This window comes from Haliotis rubra, unplaced genomic scaffold (genome assembly GCF_003918875.1).
Source record: "Haliotis rubra isolate DU_JTF1 unplaced genomic scaffold, ASM391887v1 Scf10, whole genome shotgun sequence".
In the NCBI taxonomy this organism is placed as follows: domain Eukaryota; kingdom Metazoa; phylum Mollusca; class Gastropoda; order Lepetellida; family Haliotidae; genus Haliotis; species Haliotis rubra.
Window position 1 is genome coordinate 2,259,313 of NW_025764892.1, and position 13,271 is coordinate 2,272,583.

A 13,271-nucleotide genomic window follows, 5' to 3' on the forward strand; every position below is an offset into this window, starting at 1 on the left:
GGCGATTCCTAGTTTCATTTTGTGTTGTTGAAAATATATTGAATAAATTATGACGATAAGGTATTAACACAGATCCCATCAGAAAGATCCCCTTGTAATTTAATGTTGAAGAAATAATAGTGTTTTTTACCTATACCAGGTATTCGCTGCAATTCTCCATGTACAGTTAGTGTCCCCTTGTGCTAACCGGGCCAGCTGAGTTCAAACTTATATTTTAGAATCCCAGCTCTGAAAGCATCATTCCCGTTTTCGTTGATTTCTCCAAAGCGTTAAATGTCTGCGACCTGCACCAATCTAGTTGTTTGGGGTTGTTTTTGTTGTTGTTGTTGTTTTTGTATGTCTCAACTGAATGTTATTAGCGAACAGGGACCACATCCGTGTTTTCTGGAAACCGTGCATGCAGTTGTTTAGCATCTTCCGGACTATAAGGGAGGTCTTGTCTCTAAAGCAAAAAGTATATCATTAGAAATGGAATTTTCTTTGGCACATTACAATTCGGTAAATATTCTCACCCGAAAACTTCCCAACATTTATGAGTTTGTAAATTTTGTAGTAGCAACGAAATCGAAGGCGAAACTCAGTTTTATTCAGAGTGGAGGTACAATTCATGACAAGAAATTCTCATACATGGAGTCTTTCCACTACTACTTTCTCTTGTAGAACAGCATTTACATTTGATGAATGGTCCTCATTTCAATTAATGGAACACAGAGGGTATTCTGAGCTCATTTGGTGTCACATGCCTCACGAGAACACTTAGACCTTTGTGTTCACCCTTCGAAATGCAGCTTGTATACAACTTCACGCATACAAATACCATTTACTACCGTTTATCTGTTGCATATGAAAAACCTAACCAGTTCAAACAGTGTATTCCTTTCTGTAACGCTTTCAACCATATTAAAGTTACATCCAGGCATGCCATTCAAAGTGAATCATTTCGTAGAAATTTCTTACTTTAGTGAAACTCATTATGGGACTGTCACAACAATGGTACATTTTAAAATTCGGATCTATTATTAGTTGATCGTGATTCTAAAATCTGACAGCAGCGTGCTAAGCCGCCTCAGGTCCACCTTTGTGGGTTGCAAGTCCGAAACATTCGGAAGCAGGTCATCCAGACCAAGACGAGCACACTTTACACAAACTAAAATACCGGAATATCAAACGTCAGTTCCCCAGACTTCAGTCGATATAGGTTCGATCCTAATCTAATCATTAACACGTGATCAGTGACGTCATCAGACTCTGGTATCGTCTGATCCAAAACATTATATATCACGTGATGCTCATCCTCGATCTTTGGGGGCAGAAGTGATAGGTCATCGTTCAGATGAAACTCCTGAAAGATGCAGCCAATTCTCGAGATGAGGTCAATGTCATCCAGTTTTCGTCTTCTACGAGTTATTTCAGATTTAAAAATTTCCCGGGCAGATATTTGTTCTAAGTCTGTGGATCCGTGTGCATCATCTACTTCTCTGGGTGGAAGCTCTTCAGCAAGACAGTAATCGTTTCCTTGGTTGACGCTGGATTGGACACAACCAACACTTCCACAAATAGGGCTAGCATTCAACGGACTAATGAAATCTTTCTGTCCAAATGAATCAAAGTTATCTTTTACATTTTTGAGTACCTTCTCAACGGCATCTTTAAAAAAATTCGCATCCAGCGTTCCACCAACCATGAATTCATGTTCATATTTACCCCTTACTGGTGTATTTACCGTCCGTGTCATCTTGTCGCGTGGAGTTAGGCTTACATCAAGATACTTATTGAGCCCAGTTTTCGAGTAAACAGAACGCTTATTTGGTGTAACCTCTGTGGTGGTATCCTTTTCCACTTTGGCATAGATCTGTGAAGTTTCGTCGATACCAGATTGATTTTTAACAGAAAGCGTATCAGAATCATCATCAGACAAAATGCTGATGCTTAAAGGAGACACGGTCGACTCCGGTGACGACGGGTTGTCATCAATGCAAAATAACCGGCATGCAACACCAGGCATGCGCATAATCGTAACACCACTGCTGACTTCCGGGTCGTCTCCAACTTCAGTTTGATAGGCACTCTGAGGTTCAAACGTAGCTTTGACGTCAGTGGGTGCTTTTCTTGGACTGCACGAATGACGAAGCTTTAAGGACCTTGATCTATGTCCTCCTCTTATCCTGGGGGGTGTCCCGGCATGAGCTGTACTTTTCAGTGGGGACACTAAACTCTCTGTAAGCCTTTCGCATGGCGTCCGCTCTGTTGTATAGGGTGTCTGTAGACATGCGCGATATGCAAGTTCGACATTGGCAGTTGGTCCACGTAAAGACATCGCAGAGACTTTGGGCACACTGTGTTGGTTTCGTAGATTGCTTGGGGAAGACTGGGGATATAAAAATACATCATATCTGAGCATGTTCACATCCTCTGACGTATACGGCCATCTTGCAATATTTATCAAAGCCACTTCTATGGTGTGCGGGAAGAACACAATCATCCATGGAAATACAGAATAGAAATATCAGGACTGACTATACGTTACCGCGGTATATTATTTTGGTTTACTCGCATTTTTAGAGGACTTCATGACTCATGGTACACACATACCTCGGGCCTAGAAAGATGCATGTTTGAATCTGTGCCAGAACCACGTGGTTCAATATGTTCCATCCGAGAGGGGGGTTTAGCTGCCTTCGGCGTACAGGTGTTCCTGGCTCCCGTCGTCATTAGCTTCAACTATTGGTGGTAGAATATATCAACCAGTCTAAAATCAGCTTGTCTTATCTCATAACTGGGTACATAAAGGTATATGAACAGTACTAGGTGTTTCTTTGTATGTTTACGCCGCACTCAGCAATATTCCAGCTATATGGCAGCGGTCTGTAAATAATCGAGTCTGGACCACACAATCCAGTGATCAATAGCATGAACATTGATCTGCGCAATTGGGATACGATGATGTGTGTCAACCAAGTCAACGAGCCTGACCACCCGATCCCGTCAGTTGCCTCTTACGACAAGCATGGGTTGCTGAAGACATGTTTCTTGAAACATATTGATGTCACTGTTAATACTGACGCATCGAATACATTTTTATGTTGATGTCCAATTGGTTATGAATATATTTTGAATCCTCACGCGTCGTCATTAAAATCATGAGACATACCAATGAAAGGGAAGTGTTTTCTGCTTTTGTTAATAGTGTCTGAAAAGCAATGCGGAATGAGTGTGAGAAAACGGTTTTGGATTTGAACAAGTACGGTTATTAGACCCACAAACAACTAGTGGAGAATCAAGATTTGCCAACCTACCGTAATGAATGTGCCCTAGAGAAACAAGTAATGTTGATACAAACTCCACTGAAGTGATTGTGTCCTGACATTCCCGTGGTTGTCACAGCATACAGTGTTGCTTAGCATGCTGAGACATACAAGTACAGTGGTGACGTCATAATACCTGCGTCATAATCACCGGTGACGTCACAATTGGGCATTATTCATGTAAGGATTGACTGTGCATGTTTTCGGTTCATACAGGGGGAATGGACTGAAATACCGACGTGCAAACTGTATGAATCCGCATACGAAGCGTACATGTAGCAGGATGTGCCCACATGGACCCGAGTGTCTCGTTACGATCACGTAGAAACAAGGAGGTTAACGCAATGCTGACATATCAAGCAAAATAAACAAACCTGTGAAAAACTATGCCTCTTTACTCTAACATATATGTTTTATTTCAAATGGAATTAATTATAACTCATAGATGCAATAGTAAATATCAAAATACACGTTTTGTTCTTAGAGTAAGTGGGTTTAGTTTTACGCCGCACGCAGCAATATTCCAGCTATATGGCGGCGGTCGGTAAATAATCGAGTCTGGGCCAGACAATCAAGTGATCAACATCATGAGCATCGATTTACGCAAATGGGATACGATGACATGTGTCAACCAAGCCTGACCATCCGATCCCGTTAGTCGCCTCTCAAAAGATGCATGGGTTACTGAAGATCAATTCTAACCCGGATGTTCACGGTTCTTTGCTCTTATTAGACAAATCAACCATATCCCTGTGATGATAGTCATTAACCTCCATGATATATATCAGTACTCATTCATTACAGATCTTGAAAGATAACGGGTTTGTTCATGAGATTATCAAATAATCAAATACAATATATTCATTTGGTATGGAATAAGCGAATGTCGTTCCTATATTTATAAATGGCACATTACTCAAACTTAAAGGTCACATGCAACCAAAAAATCAGACATAATTAAAACACAAATATCACTTATTCATGACATATAATATACATTGCTGATTATATAAAAAAAACCCATATAAACAAAATTATAAGCGTACAATCGCAAATCAAAGGTGCAATATTTTGTACTTGGGTTTACTTCCCTCGAAACGAAGCACCCGGGATACCGAACCCAGTCAGAGCGGGTGGGTGTGTAATTACATAATGTGACAGAGACCGAACTCGGGCCATAATAAATGCGTTTTGTTTATGGTGTATAGCCTGATAGGTGTTAAGTTCAAATTGCATGTGGTCAGTGATCGAAGTTGTGTATTGAATATTGGGCGAGATTTCCTTGTTTCTCTATTGCACTATGGCAAACGTTCAAATAAACACTCGTTTCATTCCCAATGGACGCGGCGGTCAGTCCTTTGTCTACAGGGGCTGTAAGTTATATACATTCTATATAATTAATAAATAAAGATAAACATTGAGTCAAAAGTAGTTGATATTTTATCACATTTGGTACCGGATACTATTTCACAGGGAGCAAAATAAGGGATGAAAGGGGATTATCACACCCCAGTGATTTCTTCTACTGAAACAATAGGAGTTTGGTAAGTGGGAAGACCCCGAATATTGTCATTAGCAGACAGGTAGGCAGACACATAGGTGTCAATAAAACAGACATTGGGTTTTGTCTGTGACAACGACATATCTATATCACAGTTAGAAATTCTGTCAACGCTAAATAATGACATTGCTTTTAAGTATCGAACTGAGAAAGTGACTCTGTAAGAAGAACGTGTGGTGAAATAGACAAATGGAATTATATAAACAGTTAAATCGGTAATCTACGGTCATAACATATAAAAAGCTCGCGCCTGTGAAATATCAACAAAACATTAGAAAAATAGCTCACATCAAAGCCTTCACCGAGTATTCACCGTCAGCGAAGGTTTTCCGTCTTGAAATGTCGAACGCCTCACTGGTTAACACATAGCTGAGTAGATCTAGATCCTAACAAGGTTCTTTTATGTAATGAGTAGATTATTTACTATTTGTTTTGATTAGACTACTCCTGCTCATGAACCTTATAATCCGAACATCCCGCTTCCAAGCTGCGCGAACCTATTTCACTGCACATTTGCTATGAGCGCAGCCAAGCTGTTGAAACCACTTTTCACCCCAAGCACTGGGGTGAATTTAGTGAATCGTTTGAATTTCGCGGGGTTTTTTCATCGCGTTATTTTTCAACTTTATAAGTTGAATTTGCATTTTTGATGATTTGTATCTGTAAGTCCATACCGAAAGGTATCAGAATCTGCAAAGTTGTGTTTTACGTTGCATGTGACCTTTAAAATTATAGTGAAATAAAAAAATATAAAACTAATCCGATATCTTGACGGAAATCGTATCGGATACATACTTTGGCAAAAGATGTGTTACTGCTATGTGATTACAAGTTAAGACAGTGCAGGACGATTGCAAATAAACGGATAAACCTCGTTTTATTGGAGCCTCTTTCAAAAACTATCCTTGAGAAGAAAATGTAATCTTTATTTCGAGCATATTCTTTTCTATTTGTACCAGATTGATGATCATAATATAAATAATACAGCATTGTACTCATGTATCTACAGTTGATATTTTACCACCTATCATTTAGATATAAAGTTTATCTAAATACACTCAATGTACTCAATCTCGACAGCGCCGATTATGTTTAAGGTCCTGTCAGAGTATAGTCCCTTTGAGGAAGATGAAAACGCGCCACTAACGCATGCGCGCCGAACAAGTCTGTTCCGGTAAAACATCAACAATTTTGTTGCTATGCTTTGAGAACTGAATTTAAAAATCAAATTTTACAGCCATATCAATGCAGTTTGCCTCGTCGGTAAGATATATACCTTGTTAATTTACTAATCACGCTTTTTCAAATACACCCAAAAGTCGATCAAGTCGATGTGAACACATATGGTACCGGCTTACATTGCTTGGATGTTGAAACATGTCAAAATATTTGCTCGTTTTCATTCAGGGCATTTTGGTATACCTTTTAAAGAGTGGCGTGCAGCAGATTTTTTTCTTTGAAATAGATAACGAAACAATTCTTTATAAAATGGGGTAGTGTGACTGAATTAATCACTCATTGTTTAATAGATCTAATAATAATGTTTATACACAGTCAAGATAAACCAACAAACGTCCACCAAAAACATTTATAGGACTGTTTGAGTAGCCTTTTGAAAGTCCTGTATGGTCGACATAACAACCATATCTTCTTCACAATAAAGATTGATGGTAAGAGTTCCTTACGTACCGCCCACCAATTTTTTAAGTTTTAAGCCATAGACTAGACTATAGTGTTTGCTCATCACAAAAATAGGCGGGGGATACGTAAGGAACTCTTTCCCCTTCTATAACTGAATATGTGAAACAATAATAAATAAAAATAAAAATGTCTAAATAATGCCAGAACAAGTATCTCAAGAATCAGGGGTTGCTAGATTGAACAAAGGTGTTACAGATAGAGTTGTGAGGAGTGGTGTTTGCATGAGTTCATCATGTTCGTGATGAACGTGATGAATGTACCCATAGCCTGCTTTTGATAAACCAGCTAAGCCCAGCTGCCTTCTCTTATATCCTTGTGTGGGGCGGGGTAGCCTCGTGTTACAGCATTCACTCGTCGAAAGGCCGGGTTCGATTCCCCACATGGGTACAATCAATCAATCAATCAATCAATCAATCAATCAATCAATCAATCCCTTAGATTTCTGTCATTAGAAAGAGGTGTGCAACAAATAATAAGTGCTTTGTCATATATGTAGGTCTTTGATGAGAGGTGAGGCTATTGTTTACTTCTATAACACTAGAGTATATTGACGATGCTATTTCAGCTATAAAGTCATATAGAGATGTCTCGACGACTCAGTCGTCCGTCTTCAGCTGCATCACACAGAAGCAGTGGATCATCCGGCTACGACTCAGAATTCAAAACAGAATGTAAAGCAGCCTACCTGTCTATCTACGATGACCTCAAGGATGTCATCTCTTCTGAATATGATCTGTCTGCAGGTAGGGTTGAGGAAAAAAACTATAACTGTACTTGCAGAAATTTCTGCATTCTTGGAAATAAAGCAGTTGTATATTTTCCTATCAGTAGTAATAGAGCATCTTGTGTAGTTGATTGAATATGTACTACTTTTATATAATCTTTTATGCCGATAATTTGTGTACATGGCATATTCAAGCCTAATAATATATAGTAATATTCAAACCTGTTTTTGTAATTTGAATTGTGTTTGTTAGTTGTTGTACTTTTGTTATTTAGTTCTGCAGCAGTCTGGAAGAAATCCCACCAAAAAGACACTAGCAAAGTACTGGACAGATGACACAGGTGAGTTTGAATTTACATCCGTCCAGGGAGTTTTCTACACCGGTTTACTTGTCAATATTCAGCCTGAAGTCTGTAGCAAATGTCTGTAAAATACCCAAAGTTGGAACTTAACATGTTCCAATTCAAGTTGTTATAGTTTAAACTTATGTAGGGGAAGAAGCATCAGTGCTTAGTTTTACACTATTGAATTGAATGCAGTTTTAAAATTTCAGTGCTAAAATACAAAGTTTTATAGATCACTGTTTGGAACGTAATAGAATTTCTTAGCATAAAAATTTGAAACCTGTCATTGAATTGAAAGCATTAGTTTTCAAACTATAATTCTAGCACGACATTGTGTGATACTCGATTCTGATTGGCTGAGAGCTCATCAAAACCGTACTGAAATGGCAGTTTAAGACCGCTAATTAAAGTGACCGATTCACCGCGTATGAATTTCGGTTTTTAAATTACATTTAACGGTCTAAAATCAACGATAAAGGACCGCAAAATTGAAAACAGAGTAGCTTTATCTTGTAAATGAAATGTTTGAATCAGACATGGGTGAGCAATGGGGTTTGTGCATTAATCTGCATTTATTGATATTTCACAGATTATCTCACATTTGATGATTTTGTCAACATCTGTCGCCGTGAACATGCCACAACTACAGATGACTTGATGAAAGCTTTCCGCAAGATTGACATCAACGGAGATGGTTATATATCCCTGGATGAGTTGTTCAGGATGTTGACAACAGTTAGTGTTTTACTGTCAGACATTATCACATATGGTTTATCATCCACATGTTAGGACTGTTATACTTATATCACAACCTGCACACAATATTTGAGTGTAGCATGTCACCCATAGAGATTTAGGGTTAGGATTGATGCCTAGCCACCCTGTTAGTAAGAGGCAACTTGAGGGATCAGGTGACTTAGTTGATGACATGTGAGTGAGTTTAGTTTTACGCCGCACTCAACAATATTCCAGCTATATGGCAGTCGTCTGTAAATAATTAAGTCTGGACCAGACAATCCAGTGATCAACAGCATGAGCATCGATCTGCGAAAATGGGAACCGATGACATGTGTCAACCAATCTTGATCTGGTTAGTCGCCTCTTATGACAAGTTACTGAAGTTATTGAAGATCAATATTCTAACCCCGGACCTTCACGGGTTTGATGGCATGTCAACATACCCCAAGCATGGATTCTTGCTGACCATGCTCACTATATCAGTCACTGGATTGTCTGGTCCAGATTCCAGACCATTGTCAAATAGGAGGTATGTTGGTGATTGGGTCATTAAACAACACACACTTTTACAGGTATGACATATAAGCTTTGGCATCTTTTTCTTGTGTCATACTCTCTGATGTAAAACTTTAGGGATACTTAAAACACTGTTTATTGTATCCTTTTTAATGTTGCTGATATATCCCAGTATGTTCAATGGTGTATGATTCAGAAAAGAACATTAAGAGAACAATGGTGAATATAGGCTATTAAAATTAACATTAATCATTAATAAGAATGACATTGATTGACAACATTGACACTTGTGTTGTAGCTGTTCACATTTTCATAACAACTGACAAATGCCACTTCAAGATATTAAATTACTCTGAAGCCAGGTTGATTATACAATTCGTAATACTGTTTCTGTAACATCAACAATCAGTATGTAGATGTAGGTTTTTTCAGTTGTGGAAATTTCAGTTGAGTGCCCAGAAACCTGTACTTATTTGTAAAGGTGACTAAATCGGCTTTGAGGTTTGAGTCATTGACTTTTGGGGTTGGGTGTGATCACATACTTATGGTATCTGACATTGTTGATAAGTGAGTATGGTTTTACGTCGCTTTTATTTCAAAAATATCACAGCTGGGGACACTAGAAATGGGCATCACACATTGTACCCATGTGGGGAATCGAACCCGGGTCTTCGGCGTGAGAAGCGGACACTTTAACCACTAAGCTACTCCACCGACCCACATTGTTGATAACATGCCACTGGTTTGTTTTGTGCACACTCGCTTGTTATACAGGCCGCTTTGAACCTAGGTTTAACAATGCTTGAAACCCAGAGTAAATTTGGCGACCTTGTAATATATTGTTAGAATCAGGAGATGGTGCTAAAATAGATCCCAGAACAGGAAAGATGACCATTGTGTCACAGCTTGTACAACCTGTATGGAATAATCATATTCTGTTTCAGAGAGGTGAAAAGATGACGCGAGATGAGGTGCAGCGTATGATTGACGAGGTTGATGAGAACAGAGATGGCAGGCTGGACTATGAAGAGGTGAGACAAACAAAGCTCTGTACCCATAGTTTATATTTGCTGAATCAGTTTCAAATATCAATATTCATTTTCAGCTACCGTGATATCTTCAGTTTAAAGTTCTTTGGACAAAGTGTGTTCATGTTTGAGATCATCTTTTCTAGGCGTGAGCGTCCATTCACCTGTATCAAAGTCTAGTTTCCACCCTTGCCTGAGATGCAGTTCTATTTATGACCCATATTGCCATGGTGTGCATTGTTACTGATACTGTGATACTACAAGCCTCTGTACGTATAAGAGCCATATATGGCACTGATAAATATCTTTACTGTGGTGAGCATTTCAAATTGCCATGTTGTGCATTGTTACCCGATACTGTGATACTACAAGCCTCTGTACGTATAAGAGCAATATATGGCACTGCTAAATATCTTTACTGTGGTGAGCATTTCAAATTGCCATGATGTGCATTGTTACCCGATACTGTGATACTACAAGCCTCTGTACGTATAAGAGCAAAATATGGCACTGCTAAATATCTCTACTGTGGTAATCTGTCATTTTGTTTCTCATTCAGGTATGAAATCTTGAATCCTATCATTATCTGATCAAACAGGTCATCTGCTATGGTAGATTGTGAGGCAATTCTAAATAACAACAGTGATCTTATTGGATACTAGTATCAAGTTTTTCACACAAGGGGCACAACTCATGCCCTGCAGGAAGTGATGTCATGATAGTGTCGTGTAAAGTAGCTTTGAAATATCAAGAGTGAAAATAGGCTTTGATACAGACTGGTGGACATGCTTGCCTCGGGAAGATGGTGTGACACAAAGGGCAGTTCTTTGACATGTAGTATATGTTTCAAATACATTTATGTTAATCATATCTCATTAGAATCAAGTAATGCTTACAAAGATCTGGGGAAATCCTGTTACAGCAACAAACGATCTTTGTTTAGCAGTAGCAAGCATCAAAATCTGTATAGATATCTATACGTACAACACTTTCGTATGACTTCAACTTAAAAAACTTCAAACAATCAGTAATATTAATTACTTTGTTAGGACAATGTACCGGTAGCTGCATTTTCTTTGTCATTGTGTATATTGATATATTGAGATTCGAGTTAACAAGAATTTATTGTATTTGAAAGTGACTAAACATTGTACCAAGTAGAAATCAATGATAATTTGTTTGAAATATGCACAGCACTAACCTAGAACATATTGTTTTATGACATTACAGGAAAAATTTGAATTCAGTTCCCATCTAATACATATTCAATGTTTACTGATATATTTATGTTCTGTATATTGGAAGACCTGTAGACTGTAGACAGGCATGATGTTCATGCTGAAGGGATTGTTGCAGGGTAGGGACTACTAATCAATGTACTCCAATGTTTCTGTACATAGAAAGATACCTGGGGTACATTCCTGTACTACCCTGTTATATGACCCCTATTAGTGTGGAAAATCAGATTTCTGGGCATATTTGACTATTTAGATCTGCTATTGAAAACTAATGTAAATTTGATCTTGAACCTTTAAAGTTCTTGTCATGTCAAATGCTGGAATTCCAATATACAGTCTATGATGTGATATATTAACTGTGACTCTCACGGAACAGTGCACTGTATATATTGTTCATCCCTCTCTCTTCTAGAGAAAACTCTACTATTCTGAGGTATCCTTTTCTGTTGTAGACATTTTCATCCCATCAGTACCTTTTCCATGTCATATTTCACTGTCATGTTACCTGTTCTCAATCATGCATTTAGCTTGAATAGATATTACAAATACATTTTATACTTGTCATATGTTGTATGGGTCGGAGTGGCAATATGTTTTGGGTTCTCTTTGTTCGTGTGGATCGGTTATCCCGAAGCTTATTGTGGATTTCTAGTGTGTTGGTAAATTGTGCTAAAACATGTGTTTGATTACATTATTCAATGTACATATTTCAACATGATAATCAGTTGAGAGAATAATATCATGAATATATGATGAATACATACTAAAGCTTAAAGCATGTGAAGTAGTACTTTGGTATAGGATTATCAAACACAAGTAAGGGAACTGATAGATGATTTATGAAAATTATACAAGTAAAAGATTCTTTATTAAGATTAACTCTATGACTGTCAAATTAAGTTGACTTTTTTCTCATATTCATGTACAGGCCTATGTTTAAGAATTTTGTACTCTTGGTAATTTTCTTATCACTTCAGACAAAATGTTTATGTATCATAAATATCAGTGATGTGGGAAATATTTATGAGACATGTCCATACTTGTAAAACTAACCAGTACTTAGGTCATTGCTGATTTGGTGGGCTAATCGAATAATGTGTGTGTATTTGTTATATTCTTTCCTCACTGCAGAGACCATATAATAGATATAATAGATATGGTGTCTGCTCACTGCAAAGACAGAGTGATAGCTTTCACTGCACATCATAGAATAAACATGGTTGTTCTTGAATTGTCCTGATTCTAAGAGACTGTAGGTATGTTGTGGTACAGATATATATCAGGTGAACAAGTCACATGATGCTGTAACCATGCCCAACTGAGTGAGAATTATCACATAGTACTAAACTCAAGGGAGAATTATCAGTGCGTTTTGCATGCAAAGGTGAATTATCAGTGTATTGTATACAAGGTGAATTATCAGTGTATTGTATACAAGGTGAATTATCAGTGTATTGTATACAAGGTGAATTATCAGTGTATTGTACACAAGGTTAATTATCAGTGTATTGTATACAAGGTGAATTATCAGTGCGTATTGAGTACAAGGTGAATTATTATTCCATATTGAATAGAATGATAAATTATCATTGAGTGTTAAAGGTCACATAAACCCTAGGGGGTACAAATACATAAATCACTAACTGGCATCGTTATAAATGAAACCCCGTCATTAAAACTACTCATTTCGACCTTTAATTGACTTAAATCGACCTTTTTGACAACAGTGCACAATTCTCACCCGTGAACGAAATTTCAACCAATCAGAGCGGCGCGCCTCTGTGACGTCATATGAGGAATAGCTTTGAGAGCCGATGCAGAATTCATCTACATTTTAGGGGGTAAATTATCGTGTTTACAGGCTTGTATAAACCTGAAATCGTGACAATTGTTGTGGAAAATGAAAGCTATATGTTCTCACAATCTACTGTCATTTAATTTTGTCTCCTGCTTTGCCTAGTTTTCCGAAGTTACAACTTGTTTTCATAGACGATTCTGTCAAAATCGATTGGTGTCGTTAGGCCCTATTTGTATAATGACTGATCCAAATTGATCCCATTTCTGTGTTGTTTTACCTCGATATTTAATCATGTCATGTAAAAATCTGTTTGTATTC

At 37.8% G+C, this 13,271-nt stretch overlaps 2 protein-coding genes across 9 annotated transcripts in view; one reads left to right on the forward strand and one right to left on the reverse strand.

The window, feature by feature from the left end:
- Positions 1–575: 575 nt before the first annotated feature.
- On the reverse strand, positions 576–3,390 carry LOC124266230. Its single transcript, XM_046701049.1, has 3 exons — positions 3,297–3,390; positions 2,593–2,721; positions 576–2,368 (listed from the first exon to the last, which is right to left on the reverse strand). The coding sequence occupies exons 2-3, from the start codon at positions 2,710–2,712 to the stop codon at positions 1,148–1,150; spliced, it is 1,341 nt and encodes a 446-aa protein (XP_046557005.1). The 5' UTR covers positions 2,713–2,721; positions 3,297–3,390; the 3' UTR covers positions 576–1,147.
- Positions 3,391–5,998: 2,608 nt separating this feature from the next.
- Positions 5,999–13,271, forward strand: part of LOC124258647 (EF-hand calcium-binding domain-containing protein 7-like) — a 55,216-nt gene continuing 47,943 nt past the window's right edge. For 7 of the 8 annotated variants that reach the window (XM_046692753.1, XM_046692960.1, XM_046692823.1 and 4 more), the window contains exons 1-6: positions 5,999–6,129; positions 7,133–7,310; positions 7,567–7,632; positions 8,225–8,370; positions 9,834–9,920; positions 11,568–11,588. In XM_046692753.1, coding sequence (XP_046548709.1) covers positions 7,151–7,310; positions 7,567–7,632; positions 8,225–8,370; positions 9,834–9,920; positions 11,568–11,588 — 480 coding nt within the window. In that variant the 5' untranslated portion in view covers positions 5,999–6,129; positions 7,133–7,150. The remainder of the gene's footprint in view (positions 6,130–7,132; positions 7,311–7,566; positions 7,633–8,224; positions 8,371–9,833; positions 9,921–11,567; positions 11,589–13,271) is intronic. The other variant, XM_046692891.1, reaches the window with a different exon arrangement.

Coding starts and splice junctions, on each gene's coding strand:
- LOC124266230 (XM_046701049.1), bottom strand. CDS start 2,712: ATGACGACGGGAGCCAGGAACACCTGTACGCCGAAGGCAGCTAAACCC. Junction 2,369..2,592: donor TGCATCTTTCTAGGCCCGAG/GTATGTGTGTAC, acceptor TTATATCCCCAG/TCTTCCCCAAGCAATCTACG.